This window comes from Pteronotus mesoamericanus, unplaced genomic scaffold (assembly GCF_021234165.1).
Source record: "Pteronotus mesoamericanus isolate MK-2021 breed Mesoamerican mustached bat unplaced genomic scaffold, CSHL_Meso_final contig_20, whole genome shotgun sequence".
In the NCBI taxonomy this organism is placed as follows: domain Eukaryota; kingdom Metazoa; phylum Chordata; class Mammalia; order Chiroptera; family Mormoopidae; genus Pteronotus; species Pteronotus mesoamericanus.
Window position 1 is genome coordinate 20,231,703 of NW_026555085.1, and position 20,509 is coordinate 20,252,211.

The 20,509-nt window shown below is 40.3% G+C and overlaps 1 protein-coding gene across 1 annotated transcript in view; it reads right to left on the reverse strand.

The window, feature by feature from the left end:
• The window catches only part of PKHD1 (PKHD1 ciliary IPT domain containing fibrocystin/polyductin), a 433,649-nt gene that overhangs the window by 332,172 nt on the left and 80,968 nt on the right, over positions 1-20,509 (reverse strand). Inside the window, exons 33-34 of the mRNA XM_054569476.1 lie at positions 19,661-19,880; positions 13,521-13,671 (exon numbers count right to left, since the gene is read on the reverse strand). Coding sequence (XP_054425451.1) covers positions 13,521-13,671; positions 19,661-19,880 — 371 coding nt within the window. The remainder of the gene's footprint in view (positions 1-13,520; positions 13,672-19,660; positions 19,881-20,509) is intronic.

Consider the following 20,509-nt stretch of genomic DNA (forward strand, 5'->3'; position numbering starts at 1 on the left):
TGAGCCATCCCCGTTGGGAGCTGGTACATCATAAAAACAACTACTGTCATTTTGAATCAGGAAGATGCACATCACAAAAGAAACACATAACTGATTTTGAGGTCCTGCAGGCTACTGAAGGTATGTGTGTTTTATGGAGCCATTATGTTTTCTTGTCTGCTTGTTTATTTGTTTGTTTGTTAAAAGCAAACACTCTACTGAATGCTAAGAGAAGTTTATCAGATCTTATATTTCCTTTTCACTTAGCCAACCTCCTTATACAGAAAAGGTACCTTGTTTTTACCTCTGTCAAATTTCATGCACCAGCAATGACTCTGCTGTCCTAATTCATCAAAAAGGACTAGTGAGCAGGAATACAGGAAGGGGCCTTAGTTTATACCCATAAAGAGGAAAGTGATGCCATGCCACTGTGATCAAGTGTTGACTGACCACCACCTACAATGTCCATCCCTCAGCGTTCCTTCATCAACAGCCCCAAGATTTTCCATCCAGGTATCACAACTCTCATATTCTTAGCCAGGTATTAGGGGTATGATTAGCTCTAGTCCAAGGTTCACAGTGGACACTAATTGGCCAAAAATAACCAGTAAAGCTTATCACCCTATGCATAGGATAGCATGGTCAAGGAACTCAGTTTGGACCAATGAGTCACAATTAGCCATTTGTTGGGGGTTTCTGGGAAAGAAATTTCCTGCTTTCAAGACCATGCCCACAAAAAGCCTTTCATTCTCATGCAATGTAAATAGGGGACATTAGCCTGAGCGCTATTGACAACTATCTTGTGGCCATGGAAAAAGCAGCCTCAGGCTGACTCTGGCCCTGTGGAAGGCAGGGCAGAGATCTGGTAAGAACTATCTCATTAGTGAAAACTGAGCTTCTAGCTCAAGCCATACTTATAACTCCTGAGCTGTCTCATTCAAAAAGTCCCTCTATCATTTAAGTCCATTTGAATTATATTTTTCCCCTTGTGACTGAGGAGTTCTCATGACAAAATTTTTAAGAGGTAAAATTTGAAGAGAGAAATGAGAGATCATGAGTACATGACAAAATATCTACAGGTTATTCAGAGCTACAGATACAGGTATGGACTATATGATCCATTTGAACAAATTTTCTTTATGCATATGTTCCAGGGTGACTCTTAGAAAATAAACAAAGAGTTAGCACAGGCAGAAATGCTAGAAATAACCATGTCTCCCCACAAACTCTCACAGTATGCAACAGCACTGCAAAAGAAGGTGATTGATTTCCCAACACTAGAAAATTCCACAGAGGATCTATAGGACTTAAGGACTATGGATGAGAATGGAAGCACACCACCAGTGAGAGTGGAAGAGAGTGGGAACCCAGTGTTTGAAATTAGGCTGATTTTGCCCCCACTAAATCCCATCAGTCCATAATTTCTGCCCCATGGTCCCATCTCATAGTCCAGCTTGTCATACCTGCCACCAAGAACATAAACCAGGTCATGATTCCATGTGGACTCACAGACAAGAATTAAAGACACCATGCAGAAGGCAGTGGATTAACCACAACACTAGAGGTTAAAGATGCATCATTAATCACTATCTAGACTACCACTGTCACTATCCAATCACAGCTTATGTACAGTAACAAACAACCCAAATTCACCATGGGCGCAACACAATAAATGTTTATTTCTTGCTCACACAAAGTCTACCACAACTGTTGACAATTCTCAAAATACAACAACTGTCCTCTAAGTTGATCCCATGCCCTGGGACATTTAGTTACCATGGCAAAGGAAAAGAGAAGGCAGGAGAGTCAGGCCTTTGACACTTAATGCTTCTACCCACATTCCCAGCAAGCCATACAGCCCATAACTTCAAAGGGTAGGGAAGTGCTAAGCTTCCTTGTGCTCAAAATAGACGGGAACTGGATTTTGGAGATGGCTGTCACAGAGGAGACTAACTGCAGGACTGACATACATTCTCTTAGTTCCTGGAAATCAGTTAAATATGCATTAATCTTAGGAGATTACTAGCACTTAATTGGAAGGAAATTCTTCAGAATGATTCCTTCTGTATTACAGCTGAATCTCCCACCAAGAGGAAAACCCAGAGAAACTAGCACAGTGATTGTCATACCTTAGAAAGACTAGGGATTCCTTTGGCAAATCAATGAAATCAGGACATGCCTTTCCTATTTTTTTGTTTTTGTTTTTGTTTGTTTGCTTCCTTACTTTCTCCTTTAGTAAGAACACATTTTCTTCATTTTGGAGTAGCTGAGATATCTCTTGGTACATGTTTTATGGAAAAGTTTCACTTATCCACACATTCTCCCCTTGATTTGTGTTTATGTTGGTTTCATAGAGAAAGGCAGCCAGAGAGATGCCTTGAACCATTGCTGGGGTAAGACATTCTTCCATCAACATTCTGCCAGTAGCCTACCATCAGCTAATTTTAGGTGAGGACAACAAAAGGACAGAAGAGATCCTGTCTAAGCACCCTACCAGTGGCCAAGGCAATTCAGGAAGACAGCAAAAAGACAGTAACTAAATGAGCCATCAAACAGTGTAGGAAAAATATATCCTTCCTTGACCTGCTCAATGTTATTAGTTCATTGCCTCAAAGCTTGAATGAACCAGAAAGAAAAGCAGGAATGCCAAAAATTATGCAGGAAAGCCTATGCCTGAATCAACCATTTTACAGACTCAATAATAAGCTAACACCAACCTACCCATACAAATGATATTACTATAAAGAAAATCTCCATCTCTGAGTAACAGTTTTTATCAAAAACCATTTCAACATTCTCTTAATTCTATCCAACACCTCTGCTTCTTTGCCTCTTGTTTCCCCTCTCTTCTCCTTTAAAACAACCCCCTGAGAAAAGGGAGTTCTTTCTCACTGAGCTGAATGTTCAGTTTGATGAAGTCAATTTCCATAGCCCCATCAGTGTTTGAACAACTACGTCTTCCTTCATCCAAAATAAGATGTTCCTTCTTATTCACTTTTACCCAAATTTCTTCACCCTCAGAGCTCCAGCTGCTACTGCAGGTATCTACTCAAGGCTTCCCAAGCTTTTCTCACAAAGATGTACATTTTAGAAGCAGTACTGAGGCTCCTTGAAGAGAGAGAAGACTTCAGCCTACTGGCACTAACAGCAAGGACCTTGGAAAGGAAGATGAGTGGCTGAGGAATCAAGATTTAAAAGAGGACATCACTGGAGAGAAAACCCAAGTTTTCCAAATTAACTCAATTGTCTGTTGTATTTCAAAACTGAGATGGTTGTTTACTGTTTCGAAATGCTGTATGTATTAGAATCAAAACTACTAATATTTCATAGCTTTAGCACAATGAAAAATGTTTAACATGTCTAGTGAGAAACCACACATCCAAACACTTAGGAAACTCATGCCATTCCTGCCAACAAGAATACAACCATTCCATTGCCACCACAAACACACACACACACGAAGTAGAACTACATCTAATTTCTGAACCCATTTAGCAACTCTCTGAGACCCTCCTTGCCTGGGAAGGGAGCCTCCTCAGAGTTAGGTGCTCTTGATTCTCCATCAAGTATCGAGGAGGTGGTGATTTACTATATAATGTTTCCATGGAATGAACTAATGGACCTCTGAAAAGCAAGCTTTTCTCTCACATAAAGAATTAAATATATTGATAAGGAACACATTCATACATCACAGTTTCCATATTCCATTGTTAAGTATTTTCATAAAATCCTTCCATGTTACTGATATAGAAACTGAAGCATGAGATTACAAAACTTAGTTGTCCAGAGTCACCAAGGAGTCAGCAAACACACTAACTTGAGCACACCTGGTTCTTCACTTACCAAGCCACACTATCGCTATGGAATCAAAAGAACCCTAATATAGTCCTACTACCCAAAACAGTTTCCTAGCACTCATGTCTATCTGCAGGCCAGGTAAAGTCTCATATTTGGAAAGGCTTAGAAGAAATCTGATCATTACTTTCCCACAATCAGACTGAAATTGCGCCCATGTATTTCTGAATACTAACTTTCACTGAAAAAAAAAAAATCCACACAGTATTTATTTAGACCAGAATGGCGTCAATTTACAAAGCAGTACTTGAGAAGGAAATAATTATGTCACATCCCAATGGGACCGCCCTCTGCCTGTCACAGGGCTAATTCAGCTCACTGGTTTTTACTAACAGAAACTATTATTTAAGTTAAAAAATTAAGAGCAGTTTACCTGAGATGACTCAAACTGATATATAGTAATGTAATGACTACTCAGTGACTTTAAAATATAATAATGAGGAGAGATAAGAACCTTTTTTGGCCAAAATGTGATAAAGAGCCTTCAAACCCATGGCCCCATTTGCTGGTCACATAGTGACACCTTGGTATGAGGGGAACAGGTTGATGTCATGGACTGACTTAATACAAAGAGTCTGAGAAACAGAGAGACATAATTAATTTGTTCAGATGAATTTAAGTCTGCATTCAAGCTAAATGTTGCCTGGATTTCCTCTTTTTAAATAGAGAGAAATGTACAACATCTTGGGTTCAAAAATGGCAGTCTCTACATAACAAGTTCCAGTTATGATAATGCCACAATTAAACCATGCCGTAAATTTTAACATCTTAACTTTGCATAACAGCTTGCAGAGCACTTGCACATTTATTATCTTTCTTAATTGTATAATCCTGAAATTATATAATAAATAGAAAAGTCAGCCTCAAATTCAACTTTATTCCAGAGCACCACTTCATAAGCACTATGTCATAATGCCTTTGTTGAATTTTGGGTTCCTACTACTGAACACTTTTGTATGTATCATCTTCCTCTTCCCCGAAACTGGAAGTTGGGTAGTACTAACCTTAGTCAATTAAAAGATTAAGTGACTTGACACACAGTTGAAGTCTGACAAGAGACTTTGCTAGAACTAGAAACCAGGCCCGAGTACTGTCCACTGTGTATCCTATTTCAGTCTGAAAGGATAAAGTCCCTTTCAGATATGAAGCCACCTGACCTCTTAATGTTCCCTGCCCTCACAGTAATGACTGCTATACATTAGGAGCTACAATTCTCACAGAAAATCAAGGCACAGGGACTCAGTAAGTTTCCTCCAGGTCACGGGGCAACGGCTGAGTTCTGCATCATAGGCCCCTGACCTGACAACCAGCTCAGCCCTGCTTTCAACGGCACCTCCTGCACAGGCACACAGCCTGGAGATGCACACTGAACAGAAGGGGGTGGTTAAATGGAAGGAAAGTAAAAAGGGAGAGAAGAGAAGGGAAGGGAGGGAAGGAGAGAGGAGGAGAGAGCAAGGAAGGGGAACAGAAGGGGAAAAGAAAGAAGAAAAGAAAGGAGGAAAAGGAGGGAAGAAAAACCAAAAGGAAGGGTAGGAGAGGAGAAGAGAAAGGAGGAGAGGAAAGGAGAAGGTGGGGAGGGGAAGAGAGAGGGGAGGGGTGGGGAAAACTGTTTTAGATTTCAGTAATAGGAGGAACAAAATCAATTAGCAAATGGAAAGTAGTTTCAAATTAGCCTCTAACTAGCTACACACACTATAAAGACAATGTAAAATTCCTCACATCGCTGTATTGCACCAATTTTCTAGGAGAATGTCCTTAAACAAAAGCAGGGATTAAATTAAAGTAAACAGTGTGGTTTTGCTTTTTTAACCATAATTCAGGCACTGGGGAGCCAAAGTGAATTTAAAAGTATAAATATTTCTAAAATAAATGATGATGATTTAACCAGCCTAACATCAGTGCTGTCTGAAAGCTGTTGTGCAGTCATAGAAAAATGAATAGGGTTAGAGACCTGAGGAGTCTCCCTCTTGTCAAATCAGGTAACACACTGCGGTTAGACCACAGCTTTAATCAAAGCACCTTGAACTTAAGAAACCATCCCTAGCGCTAATGATAGTGAGTATGAATTTGAGGAGGGCCTGCCCAGCCACGATATTTACCTGCATCCTTCCTTTCTTTTTCTACTTAATCTATACCAGCTGCCTGCATTTACTTGCCACTCACTTACTCCCCAACCCCACAACATCTGGGTTTTCTCCTCACTGATGCTGCTCTGCAGTCTAATGTCACTAAGCACCTCCTGATCGCAGCCCCTTTTGCTACGCCTCATCCCCTTCCTGCCATCTCTCCACTCCCCTGGTTTCCAGGACACTACACCAAGTCTTCAAACATACTTTTAGCAGTAAAACCCTTCTTTCAAACAAGATTTGCCTACAACTCCTATTGATTCCCAGAGCTTTAGAGTAAAACTTGAAATTCGTCTTCAAAATCTGCTGTTTTTCAGGTAGTTGTGGCTATTCATTGCAGTTTTATAATTTTTTAATCAGCTTGGAAATTTTTACCCAAAACAAAACAAACAAACAAAAAAACCTGTTGGGTTTTTTTAATTGCATGAACTCTAACTATTAATGTAGAATTTACATCTTATTTGGAAAAACTGACATCTTAACATCATTGAGAACCTCAGTAACGGATCTCTTGATGTTGCCTGTGACTCGGAGACATTAAGCTTCTTAGATCTATGGATTTGTAGTTTTCATCAAATTTGGAATAAGTTTTCCCAATTTTATTAGACATTTTTCTCTTCCTCCTACCTAGACATCCTCTTCCATACATCCTGCCCTCGGGGGCAGCCTTGAACCCCACCCAGGGGGACTGCTTCTGGGATGTTCCAAGCTGCATTTGAAATATTGCTCCCAGAAAGAAAGCCCCTCTCCTTGTGTGTGTCCCTTCTCTCAAGGATCAGAGCCCTGTGCTACCTGTTATCTAATGCATGACGTATATTTTGACTAGTTTTATAGTTGTGGATGGCAGAAGGGTAAGTCTAAAACTCATGAGCAAGACCAAAAGTCTGTTAATTCACACTTAAGAGAAACACAGTAAAAATCTAAGTGGACCGTCAAAGTGGGATTTCATGAGGCTTACAAATGTCAAAATCTCTGGGTCTCTGTTCTGGTTTAATTTCTCCAGAAAAGTATCTTCCAGTCTCCTTTCAGGAAGTAATATATCTTGAGATGCTGGGGTTCTTGAGCTGAACAGAGGAAAAATTTTAGTGGGGTTGGGGGTTGGGAGAGACTGATCACTCTTAAAAGAGTAAGCAGGTATTTACATTCATCCTCCCGATTTCAAGGGTATTTTTCATTCCTTTCTCTCCTTTGCTTGGCATCAGGCACCTAATTAATAGCTCACTAATTTAATTTGTACAGAAATGGTGCCTCTGCTTCTCTGGAGGGAGGAGTAGGAATAGATGACTGACTGGGACCGCCAGGAATAGTGTCCTGGGGATCCAGCTCCTCCTTGTTGAGGATTTCAGAGGCTTTCAAACAACCCCCTCCTTTTAGCACTGCTTGATATGCATATCCTGGTACTTAAATGTCTCTAAATCCAAAGCTTTTCTAGGGTTCTGTGGGGCCAGTCACCTTGATTTTTACCTAAATTTCCCTTCACAGGAACTTAATTTTTATTTTTGTCCAACCCATTAGTTCATTTGGCATTCTTCCATTTATTCTCCCTCTTCACATAATATTTGTGTTTGCATTACAGATATCTCTTCATTTTGTCAAAGAGGGGGTTTATACCTCTGTTTCTTGTTCTTCTCTTCTTATCTACTTGAAACAGGAGGTTCCTACCTCTATTTGATTAAGAATCCATTCTTAATTATGCTACATGTCATAGTCACATTTTCAACAATTTTTACTCTATTTCTGCTCTTTTTGGGGTTCTTTGTTCATTACTCTTTCTTGTATCCCATTTCATCTTCATTCTTGGATTCACTTTACAGTTTTCAAGACTACATCATTTTTCAGAGAGTACACAAGAGAGAGAAACTTTCTGAATTGTTTCATCAAAAGATGGTTGGATAAAAAAGAAGTGGTACATCTATACAATGAAATATTACTCGGTCATAAAAAAAGAATGAAATCTTATCATTTGTAACAACATGAAAGGACCTAGAGGGGACTATGCTAAGTTAAATAAGTCAGAAAGAGAAGGACAAATACTGTATGAGTTCACTTATATGTGGAATCTAAATTAAAAAATAAACAAAACAGAAACCAACTCATACAGAGAACAAACTGATGGTTACCAAATGGAAGGCAGAGGGTCCAGGGTGCTGGGGGGGAAAGGAGAAGGGATTAAGAAGCGCAAATTGGCAATTATAAAATAGTCATGGGGATGTACGGGGTGGGCAAATTAGATTTGTAGCTATGAGGACATGAAACACAGAGTTTATTCTTGTATTATGGCATATTAATTATTTTATTATTTTCCATATGAACTGCAACCCTACTTTTGTAAGCCCCTGTGAAGTCCAGCACAGGGAACGGAGTCAATAATATTGTGATAACTATGTGCAGTGCCAAGTGGGTGCAAGCCTCCCTGGGGGATCAGTTTGTAACTTATATAAATATCTAGCCACTATGCTGTATACCTGAAACTAATAGAATATTTACTGTCAACTGTAATTACAAAAATTAAAAATAAATAAATAAAAAGAAAAAAGAGTAGGGGGAGAAACTTTCTGATTTTTGCACAGTGCATATGTTTTTACTTCCTTACTCCAAATCATATTTGACAGGGTACAGTGCTATAGTTTTTAAATCGTTTCCCAGGTAAGCTGCATTGTTTCAGACTTTTTTTCCCCCACTGATGGGACAGAGCAGATGTTTAAAGAAACCTCTTCCCATTATCATCACTGGAGTTGGGTAAAACATCTGGGTGGGTGGAGTGAAAGAAAATTTCTTTGGAGGCAGAAATGAGGAGAACATTGCTTTCCCAGTCCTTCCTTCCTTCCTTCCCGAGGTCTGCCCTGATGTCCAGAGTCACCTTGGAGTTTGGCCACGTTTAACATTGGTCCCAAAATCCACAATGGACCAAACCCATCTGCTGTCCCCAAGCAAATGAGCCCTGTTTGTTTTATGAGCTGTTCTTCACACTTCATTTTGAGAGGCACACATCCAACCACTGTGAGTACATAGAGAGAGAGGAAAAGAAAGGGAGAGAGAGAGTAGGAGGGGAAGCACCATGCTAGCAGGTCCCCAAGTAATTCTTTCATTAATAACCCTGATACCTGCCCTACCTGACTCTTAAGCTTGGAGTTTCTCCCAGAGCTCCATTGAAAAGTATAGCAGTATTCTCCATTTCAGTTTCTCTAAACTTGCTCTGTGTTGTGTTATTCTACTTTGGTTTCTCTACCCTCCCAACTCATCTGCTATTTGTCCTTCAAATCCCTCAAAACCCCTGGTTGTCTTAGGGCACCTCACTGTGATTTCCTCCACTCTTTGAGAATTTTTTCTTTTCTGAGCATCTTTTTTCTTGTTTCAATGTATCATAGTGTCTGATACATAGTATAATCGATGTCTTCTGAAGAAAAGAAAAATGGACGTCAAAGGAAAAGATGACCATGATGTATTCATTCATTTATAAATCCATTCATCCATTTAATATTTTTTAATGAAATCTGCTGTGTACTAGACATAGTTCTAAGCTTTGGGAAATAGCAAGTGTTCCTCTTTTCAAGGAGCTTATGAGCTAGAGCACCATTAAGTTTTTTAAAAAATACAAGTTGAAGAACAATGTAAATAACACAATAACATCTTCATGTACAAATGGATATGTGCATATCTGTGTATGTGTGTGTATCCTTTCAGATATAATGTCCAGGGAATGGAATTGGAGAAGCAGGACATGAGAAAGCTTGTTTTAACTGTTTATATTTGTTTGTGTATTATTGATCATCAGCATGACTGATTCAGGCTCTGTTGCAGGCACCTGGGATACACCAGTGAACAAAGCAGGCAAACGTTTCTGCCTTTTTGGAGATCATACACTAGCAAGCAAAGTCAGACGCTAAACAGTAAACATAATAAATTAGGACCTTATCTAGTATATTATCAAATTAGGACCTTATCTAGTATATTATCAGGTACTAAGGACTATGGAAAAATAGAACAGAATAAAAAAACTGCAAGTATGATCTATGGAGTGAAAAGCACTGGGTTGCAATTTTAAATAGGATATAAGAGTAGAGTTTATTGAGAAAATAACATTTCAGCAAAAACTCAAAGTGAGAATTACATGGAAAAGAAAGAGAAAGAGTATTCTAAGCAGAAGGGACAACAAATGCAAAGGTTTCATTTTCGGAGCAAACCTGGCATATTCTAGGATTGGCAAGGAGGCAGTGGGCCAAGAACGGAATAGGTAAAGGAGGTAGAGTGAGAAGTAAAGTTGAAGAGGAACTGGAGGAAGGGACTTGGTACACAGAGACCTTGGGAACCACCGGAAAGGTTCTGAGAAGAGTGAAATTATCTGACATATCTTGAAAGGGTCGTTGTCCTTCCTTAGAATCAAGTGAAGGCAGACAAGGGTGGGAGCAGGGGTTTCCTCCCTCGGGTTTCCCAAAGCATCGCCACCCAGGCAGCAGATCAGCGTGACTAACACACACCTGTGATCACGCAGTGACTCCTCAAGGATGGCTTGTCACCTGAGGAGTTAAAGGATCAAACACGTAACCTGCCATCACAATCCAATCCAGCCTACCTTTCCAAATCTACAACACACCAGTCCCCATGTTCACAAACCCCCAAGTTCTTTGTCCTATTCCGGTGGGCTCCTGTGTCAGTGTCTTGTGTGAACTGGTTCCTCCACCAGAGGTCCCGTTCCTCTGCACCTCCTGAGTGCCTGAACCCTGCTCATTCTTCACGGCATGATACAACCATCTACTTCAGGAGACGTCAGTCATCTGTCCAATTTGAAGATAGCTTTTCCCACCTCTGACCCCCTGCGCTAAGAGACGGGGAAGAACATGGCATGGGCAACATTTCCCAATGTGAAGGCAGAAGAACAGACACGGGCCTCAGGAGAGATTCTGGGAATGAAAGGGTCCACTGACAAACACGTTTGGGTAACACTCCACATCACAGCCTCCTCTTAGAAATTCACATTATGCATCATATATTGAATGTTCTCAGAAGTCCGTTGTTGAAAAAAAAAAGTCTTTATAACTTTGTTTAACCCAGCTTTCACAGATGTATTTGACTTTGGAACCGTTTGTTTTTTTTTTTTTATCACAGAATACTTTCTGCCCTCCTATGAAACTACCACTCCAAGGTCCTCACATAGCACTTGGAGCTGGAGGCCTGAGCTCTAGTTTCAATTAAGTACCTGTCAATGCTAGTTTTCTCCCAGCCTAGGCCCAGGTTAGGCAATCATGCATCCTAGCACAGGCAGCATGTCTGCAGGCCCAAGCAGGAAAACCAGACATCCTAAGATCTATCAGGTAACACGACATCCCAAAACTGGAGTCTCCTAGACACTGGCACTAGCCTAGTAGGTTTTGACAGGCATGGCCCCCTGGTTCCTACAGTGTAAATGGCTTACTTCTCCTGCAATGCTTATGGCCGCATGGGTTATGAGGCCAAATTACCAGCTGTGACCTCTCCAATGAGAGGGCTTGTCTAGATGGTACCCAACGTTGCACCCAACTGCAATGAACTGACCATACGTGTCCTTCTTTGAAGCTTACTTACTTGCATACAGGGCCTCTCTTCCCTTCCATCCCCTAAGGGTGGGGGTTCTCCTTCCGGGTTATTTTTTATTTCCTTCAGAGCATGGTAGAGGACCTCAAACATGGTTAGAACACAATAAATATGTACCACATAAATATTTAAAAATGAATGAGGCATTCAAAATTAGTCTCTGAGATAGTGAAAAATTAGATAAAATCTAAGAAATGAAGTGATCTGGTCAAAACAGCATGCATTACAGAGAGGTAATTAATTCTGTATCTTTTTCTAGATCTGCTACTAACAAACTAGCGTTGGCAATAATGGCTAACATTAGGCATTTAAACTGTGTTAGGTGCAATTCTCAGTGGCTCATGTGTTAGAATCCTCACACCAACCCTATTAAGGTGGATACTATTCTTACCCCACTTTACAGACGAGAAAACTGAACCACCACGGGGTAAAGTAACTTACTTAAGTCCCTCAGATAGCAAGTGATATACATGCATTCGAACCCCAACAGCCTCATTCCAAAGCCCACAATTAACCACTGTGCAACCCGCCACTTCCTCCCTTTCACTGGCATTTGCTGATGTGAGCAACCCAACAACCCCAGGTGATAAGCCACATGGTTCCTGAGACCCCACAGGCTTAAAGATCGCTCAGGGTCCCACAGCTCGCCTTTAACCCACAGCTCTCTTTCCGCGGCACAACACTGATTCAGCTGTCCCCTCACTGCAGTTGGCCTGGGGGCCTCCCCTCACAGCCAGCTGCCCAGAAAGGGGCTCAGGGGTGGAGTCGAGGCTGCAATTAGGGGACTACCATGCTGGAGATGAAGAATTCAAATTGGCAATACATTGAAGGAAGAGGTGGATTCGGGGGACGAGTGGACACAAGGAAGTAGTGACAGCCCCATGCAACCACCTGAAAGGAAGGTAAAGGGGTGTGAGAAGCCTGGGGAGGTGATAAAATGGACTGGGAGACTCTGAAGGGAAGGGGAGGGGAGGGAGGGCAGACAGGAAATAGCTCAGAAAAGGCAGAAAAATCATCTTGTAATTACAGGCATTTTTAGTACCTGTCCAAAAGCTGTAGAAAATTATGCCTTATGAACTCAAAATGTATAGTGTGGAATTTGGAAGGTTTAAGAAGCAGCTTTCACGACAGAATTTGGTATAATGTGTACCACATAATAGCCACTCAATAAATGTTTGTTCCAAATAAAAGAGACAAACAGAAAAATATGAGAATTGCTTTCATAGAGAGAAAGGCACCTAAGGGAGTAGGGGCTTAAGAAATATTATTTTTTATCTGTGTGCCGTGAGAAGCTGGGGAAGTTGTGAAAGATGATCTGGTGTATTTCCAAAGAGCCCTTAGCCTCTGATTTCAGTTCGTGAACGTCCCTGGGGAGGCTATGGAATCTCTCACGGGGGACTTCTAAGAATGTGTCCTAAAGAGCCACTTAAAGGGGTTGGTTTAGATGATTTCAAAATGGATGAATTGAGGTAGAAAGGACAGACCAAATGACCCAGCAGACGTTTTCAGTTTTAATTTTCATGTAATTTCCTCAGAAGCTGAAGTTTCCACTCTGCTCTCCATGGAACAGAGATGAAGCGGATGGACCAGCAGACATTGCCATCCGACCAACGGCGAATGGCTGAGTAATTTGGAAACCTTCCAGAAGCACTTGGTTAAATTGTAGGCCATTTATTTCATGAAGAAATAAACCACAGAAAGCCCCTTTTAAACATGCACGCAGAAAGCAGGACAAAATGCTGAGATTATCTGTTCAGAATTTGCTTTAAAAGGGCCCAGGCAGCACTCATTTATTTTTGAGAAAATATATGATTAACTATAGTTAACTATGAATTCAGATGTTGTGCATTAGACCAGCTCCTCAAAGTTTGAGAGCATTTAATATTATATATCGCTGCCATTTGGACTAAATTGTTTTTTTAATGTACACAATATTACAAATTTAATTTGAGCTGTTTGAATCAGTCTGTAAAAAAGATTTGATTATACCTGAGTGTTCTGGCCCCGGCTTTTCCGTATCTCAGTAATCTTGGCGGTAATTGGCTGATTAGGCGCCTCACACTCCATCTTTGCCTCAGTTTCCATGGTAATGTTACAGGAGCTATTATAGATGAGAACTTCATCTCTTTCCACTTTAGGGCTGAAACGAGAGGGGAGGTTAAATGGGGTGTCATCAATCTTAATGAAATGCAATTATTTTTACTCTTATTAATCATTGCAAGCCATTAGCTTGTGGCAACTACAGGCCACCATTTGTCAAATTTTGCAAATTTCTGTAATTTTGTTTCCATTCTTTTATTGTTTATTTGTTTTCCCTTTATCTGCACACCCTGCAATGAAAATGCACATGGTAAATATCTTTCACTGAGGCCTTTCTCTTTTCCAGACCTATTAGGAACATTAGCAAAGCTTCTCCAAGCCCAACTTAACAAGCAATGTACAAACAATACTTCCAGTTCCAAAAATGGAAGCAAATGTTAGGGAGGTTGTTTTGTTTTTTTTGTTTTTTTTTCTTTTCCCCTTTCCTCTTCCTGTTTTTACTCACACTTAGTGCTGGGGGAGTGAATTGCCTGGATCCCCCCAGGGCAGATGGAGAAATTGGAAAACCCACACAACTGGCTAACTGGTCCCTAATTCCAACTGTGAAAAAATGAGCTCATTTAAGCTTTCAATTCCCTCTCCCCAGCTGATGGCAATGAGGCTCTGTTGCTAGCAGTGGAACATTAACTTAGTAAATTAATTAAACTTACTTAACAGCCCAGACTAAGGAGATTCGATATATGTGCCAGTTATACTACCAGCCACTTGCTTTAAAAGTCCTCTTGCTTTAAGGAGAGAAGCCAGACTGCATTTAAAATGAAAAACAGCATTACAGAAAGTCTAAAATTATGCAGTCTTGGGGACATGAGAGCATGCATATCTCAGGGTATTGTCCCCAACAGGTGTGATATTTATTCAACAATAATCCTGGCTTTAGGCGTTGTTGCAACTAACTCAAAGATTATTAATGCAGGATATTTTAAACTTTTCAACGATTCCATATGTATGATCTCATTTCAGCCTGTAAAGTAGGTAGAGGTATAAAAAAGTATAACCCAAAATGATTGGGGATTTGCATAAAGTCAAACAAAATTCTGGCAGCTCTGAGGTTAGAACCCAGGTGTCCTGTCTCCTACAGCAGCATTCTCAGGAACTGAGATGCAGATTGAACATCAGCCAAAAGATGACACAGCCCCTTGGGAAGACCAGGAAGAGTCGTAAGAAAGGGCAAAAGGTTACTGCTTGAGAAACTAAATCATGTTGAACTAGAGCATCTTTTTTTCAAATCAATGTCAAAAATGGCTGCTCCCACAATTTGCTAAAAATAATGAGCAAGATTACGACCATGTCTACATAACCTTCTTTTCTCTCTGTGAAAATATTCCCAGATCCATATCCACTCATGACTTCCATGCCCATTCTCCTCCAGACCTGCTGTAGATTGTCAGTATATTAACATCACAGGGCCCAGAACAGAGCACACGTGGTTTGGCCTGACCACTGGGACCTGTGGTCTCCTTTTATCTGAACCTTTCATCTCATGACACCTAATACTGTGTTGGTTTGGTAACCCCCACAACCAAATTGAGATGTTGGTAAACTCAAAGTCTCAGAGCTGCAATTGCCCAAGGATTTCGCCCTACTGACTCGTTCCCCTGATTTTCTGAGAAGCATTAGCATGCAGAGGTTAAGCTTGGCAGCAGACCAGCTAGATTTGAATCCCCAGGCAAATGCTTACCATCCATATGACACTGTGAAGTCATGACTCTCTAAGCTTTGGTTTCCATGTTTATAAAATGGAATTACTAATGATCAAGTGCCATTTTATAAAGGTGTTGAGGGTGTGGAGCAAAATGATGCCTACAAAGTGATTTCACAGAACCTGGCACACATTAAATGTCAGATAAGGCAGCTCTTACTACAGTGTTTGGTGACAGCAGTGTTGGCAGTATTATTGCTAAAATGTAAATGAGTGAATTTACATTCATTATTGTTCCATGTCATCTCATGTATGTGGACCCATTGCTCAAATACATTTTGAATCTGGAACCTATAATGTAGCTAAATCCATTTAGCTGAGCCATTATCCGGGGGTAGTCAAAGCTACAAGGGAAGTACAGCATTTGTTCCTGTAGTGTTGGCTGTACTCCAAGATTCAAAACGAAAAAGTAAAGTAATTTAACTTTTAAATTAAAATGTAATGTAATATTTAGATGAATATGGAAATGGGGTAGAATAGAATCAAAATTCACACAGACTGTTCAAATAAAACACCTAACTTCAAACCAACTGATGCTGTATCAGGCCACCTTGGGCTGTATGGCTAGAACCTTTCTTTTGCTCCTTGGGGTAGGGAGGACACTTGAAACAGTCTGAGAAGGCAATGAAGTTGGTTTACCACACCATCGCATTCCCTGTGCATTGAAGCCCAGATAGCTGCTTCCATTGATGAAAGCTTACAAACCATCTGATGAACGAGGCATTCTAGAAATCTGTCAGCGATAACCCAAGCTTAGTTGTCTAAATTTCCAGAATTCCTCTTTTTCCCTTTTTAGACAAGTAAAGGAATCACCTCTCTCTGCTGTGTGCCCTCCTCTCATATTCATTATCAATCTTATGAGTAAGGTTTTTGTACTTAGTGTATGAATGATCTGGAATACCAACATGAACTGAAGAAAAGGAGAGGCCAACTTCCTTTACAATCTTTCTTGATCTTGGCCTTCCACCCTCCCAATGGGCTTTCTTTTGCCCTTCCTAGGCTCTTTGTCAGCAATGGTTAGGGTAAAAGGGGTACGTCACCTCTTCCTTTCATTTGCCTGTGGCAACGCACTGCTGTCCCAATCGTGTTCTTCTTGCTCCAAAAGAGTTAAAACCTTTTTCTGTTAGCTGAGACTTTTTACAAGCTTTAGCTCATATTTTCTTGTTGTATTGGGTCCTGATTATCTCACTAGAGATTTCTTTTCATTAAAAAGCCATCATCAAAATTAGCAGAAACTCCAGGATATCAAAAATAGTTTAACATCTACAATATTTCAAAGTTTCTTAATAGCTACTACTCACTGTTTTCTTCCACAATAATCCTACGAATTAAGTAATGTAGTTGGCCACATTTAAATATAAATATAAACATATGTATAGAGAGAGATGCATGGATATAGAGGATATAGACATATAGGCACACATGCATGCACACAAATGTTTATTGTGGGGAAAAAAGGTAAAAATTTTTGGTCTAAATGATAGCAAAAAGAGTTATAGAACTGTTTCCTAACCACTCATCTGTTGTCATTTCAGCTGGTCTGATCAGATCCAAAAGTAAGCCAGTTATCTCCTTGCACACGCTCTCTAGGACAGGCAATAAAAACACTTGCATCATTCTTCCTCACTTAGCCAAAACTGCTTCCTATGGCTCTGAGATCTCATTGAACCCATGCAGATCTGGAAGGCTCTCTTCTCTGATGCTGACAGCATGGTGTGGTGCTAAGTACCCTGGGAGTCCGAAGCCTTGGGTTCTGGTCCTGACACTACCAAGACTTTTGTCTGTGACTTTGGAAATATACTTCATCTGTTCTTAGAAGAGGACCTAAACTCCTTACATACTCTCCTGAGCTCATCTAAAGCCACTTTCTTTCCTCCTCGCTCTATTGCCCTCTGGCCTCTGACAGTTCATAAAACTCAATGGGTCCTTTGCATCCGTTACCCTCCTGCCTGACTCTCCATAATGACACCTTCTTCTCCTTAGCTCAACATTAAACACAGTTCAGAGAAGCTTCCTCTGAGCACAGTGCATAAAGTAGCCTCATCATTTTCTATCATTTTATAGTTCTTATCACAATGTGGGATAATCTTGTTTATTGTCTGGCTTTCTCATTTACCCCTAAGGGCAGGGGCTGTGTTGCCTTATTTACCCTGGAGTCACCAGCTCCTGACACAGGACCTGAAACATAGTAGAAACCTGATAACTGGGTAGATGGACAGATGGATGGATGAAATGGGCACATTTTCACCACAGATGTGCGTGTCTGCCTTTTCCAATTGACATCAAATCCATAGTGGTAGTGACTGGCAGGGGAACAAAGTATTTGATAGAAACGGGTCCCCTGCTAAGATCCTGGGAAGCAGTTCTGGGTTCACAGGCATAATCTTAAAAGAAACCAAGGTATGCCATTGGAACATGATTTTCTTAATGCCCTGTGTATAATTTATTTTACAGTATATCTTCTGGTTATTAAATTAGCACATGATCACAGAAAGAATATATAAAAATCAACAACTAAAATAAATATGGCCAGTACTACAGCCACCTAGGAATGAATAGGCACTGTCTTTGTTGTAAAATAGATTCTTCTAGTCTTTTTTCTAATCACCTACTATATGTGTGTAAAATTATATGTATTATATACACCATTAAGAATAAACAATACACTGTTTTGTGACTTTCACCTTTCACTTTCCAATATATTATAAGCATGTCACTCTTTGGTTAAATATTCTACATGATTTTTAAAAGTTTCTTAGTATATTATCATTTAGATGCATTCTTCACTATTGAACACTTATTTCAATTTTTTTGTTATGATACTTAAAACTTCAGAGAACTTCATTTTTCATAAATATTACAAATTTCTAGCTGCTTTCATAAAATAATCCTAGAAGTGAGATTTCTGGGTCTCCAAATATGAAGAATTTTAAGGTTTTTAGTGCATACTGTCCAAGTGACCTCTGCAGATTGTTCTAACCTTCCTTCTCATTGGCAGCAAAGAGCAGTGCTGGTTTGCCTCACCCTTGACACTAACTACACACTTTGTCTGTTTAAATCAGAGGGCACTTATTTTCATTCTTACTCAGGAAAGCACACCCACATTTTCCGACTGCAATACCCAGAACACTGAGGAGCACTTTCAAAACAACATTAATAGAAAGGGGAATCACTTTTAATGGGGTCCAAGGCTCAGCTGCCTCAGCCACCTCCTCCAGGGAACAGGAAGGGCATAGAATAACTCAAAGGGAATAGCTCTGGGCATCTCGATAAAGCCCATGAACTCTGTAGAGCCATGAGCAGTGACATGTACATCTTGGTGTCCAGTAGCAGTGAGTCCTGAACTCCAGTTTTCACCTGAGTATAACCACCAGGGCCCAATTTCCTCTGTGACTTCAACAGGGTTCTTCAAGCCCTTCCAAAAAGCAACCGTCCAACTCCTTGACTAAGCACAAACCTCTGATGGTAAATTCATACTGAAAATACAGACAGTCTCAGGATATTAAAACGTCAGACTGCCATGAAAAGAACTGATTATCTCTTTCATTCTGGGTAATTGATCTTGTTTAGTTTTATTTTTAAAGTGGGAAAATAGGTCTTCATTAAATAATCAGATGCAACCACTTCTTCTAGATAAGAAGTGAAGAAGGAAGCAGGGCCATTTTCAGCAATGGAAACTCACACTGCACAGGAAACTCACTACAGGAAAAGAACTGCCTGTAGAAAAGAGGGCCATTCAGGCTCACCAAGAGGGTCACACTGGATTTAATAAAAAATTTAATTTTAATAAAAAATGTAATCTTTTATTACATTTCCTTAGGAAAGGGGGTTTACCTGGAAAGTTACGGTATTTGTTTGTTTGTTTTTTAAGTTCAAAAAATCCTTATAACCTATGACTTCAAAACCCTAGATCTATAGTCATTCCGAGGCCTGCTCACCCCCCATCTTTAGAATAAATATTGTACAATCTGCTGGATTTCTCTATGAGTTTTTTTCATACTTGTGAATCTGTTTGGAAAGAAAAGAAAAAGGAAAGGGGAAAAGAGCCTTCTGTTTTTCATAATGTCTAATCTTTTTCCCCATTGGCATTCACCAGATGTTGCTTTGGATCGGAAGATAAATATTAAAATCTAAGCAAGAACAAAGCAGGCTGTTTACTGGGCAGATTTTTCAGATGTTCTCTTGAACACTTGAAAAGACAGGAGATGCTTTGATATGCAGGCTGGCTGGAATCCACAATGGAACAGCTCCTCCAACAAGAGGAGGGGGCCTCCATCAGTCCACTGGCCGTGATTCCTGGGGAAGGGCAGGGCAGGAGAGCACAGGTTACCTGATGAAGAGGCCTGAGAGCGACGGAGAGACTGATGCTGTCCAGTGATCTGGTACAAAGAGGCACTGGGAACTTCCTTCACAAATGTAGAGGTAAGGCCATGATTCGGGCAGCCTCTCTGTCCCCACAGCGACAGTCAAATCACACTGCACGTAGGTGCGGCTGGAGGCTCCACAGTTCTCCTTCCCATGCTTCAGGTCACATAGGGAAGCCAGGGACACTGCAGGAAAGGGTCACCGTTAGGTTAGGTCATAACCACAGAAAGAACGGAAGGCCTCACATTGTTAAATAAATGAAGTTCCTCTGTTGTCTTTTGACTAACAGGAAAACAATTAGTTTACTTTTTTTAAATATGTACTCTGTGTACACAAAACATACAGAAGGATATAAGTAACTTTGTTGTAAAATATAAACCATCATAATAAGAAAAATTCACGTGAATCTACCAGCCAACATAAAGTCTGCAAGGAGTCGTGATGCTCTCAAACCTGTGCGCCCCGAGTCAAGTCCGCCTGCCCTCCCCACACTCAGAAACGACCACCTGCATTTTTAAAAGTTCTCTCATATGGCTTTTTATTCCTAAATAAGAGATTAGTAAGCGTTACTTGTTTTTGAGTTCTATAATGTGACATAATATTCTTTGACCTGATTTTTTCACTCAATATTATATTTCCAAGGTTTATCCATATTATCACATGTAACTATTGTTCCTACATTTTCACTACTGTTCCATACCATAGTATGTGAACGTACCACAATATATTTTTCTTTTCTCTTACCAGTAGACTTTTGGATATTTCCTAGTTTTTGTTACTACACGCATGTGCAAAATTTCTGTAGGGTATATGC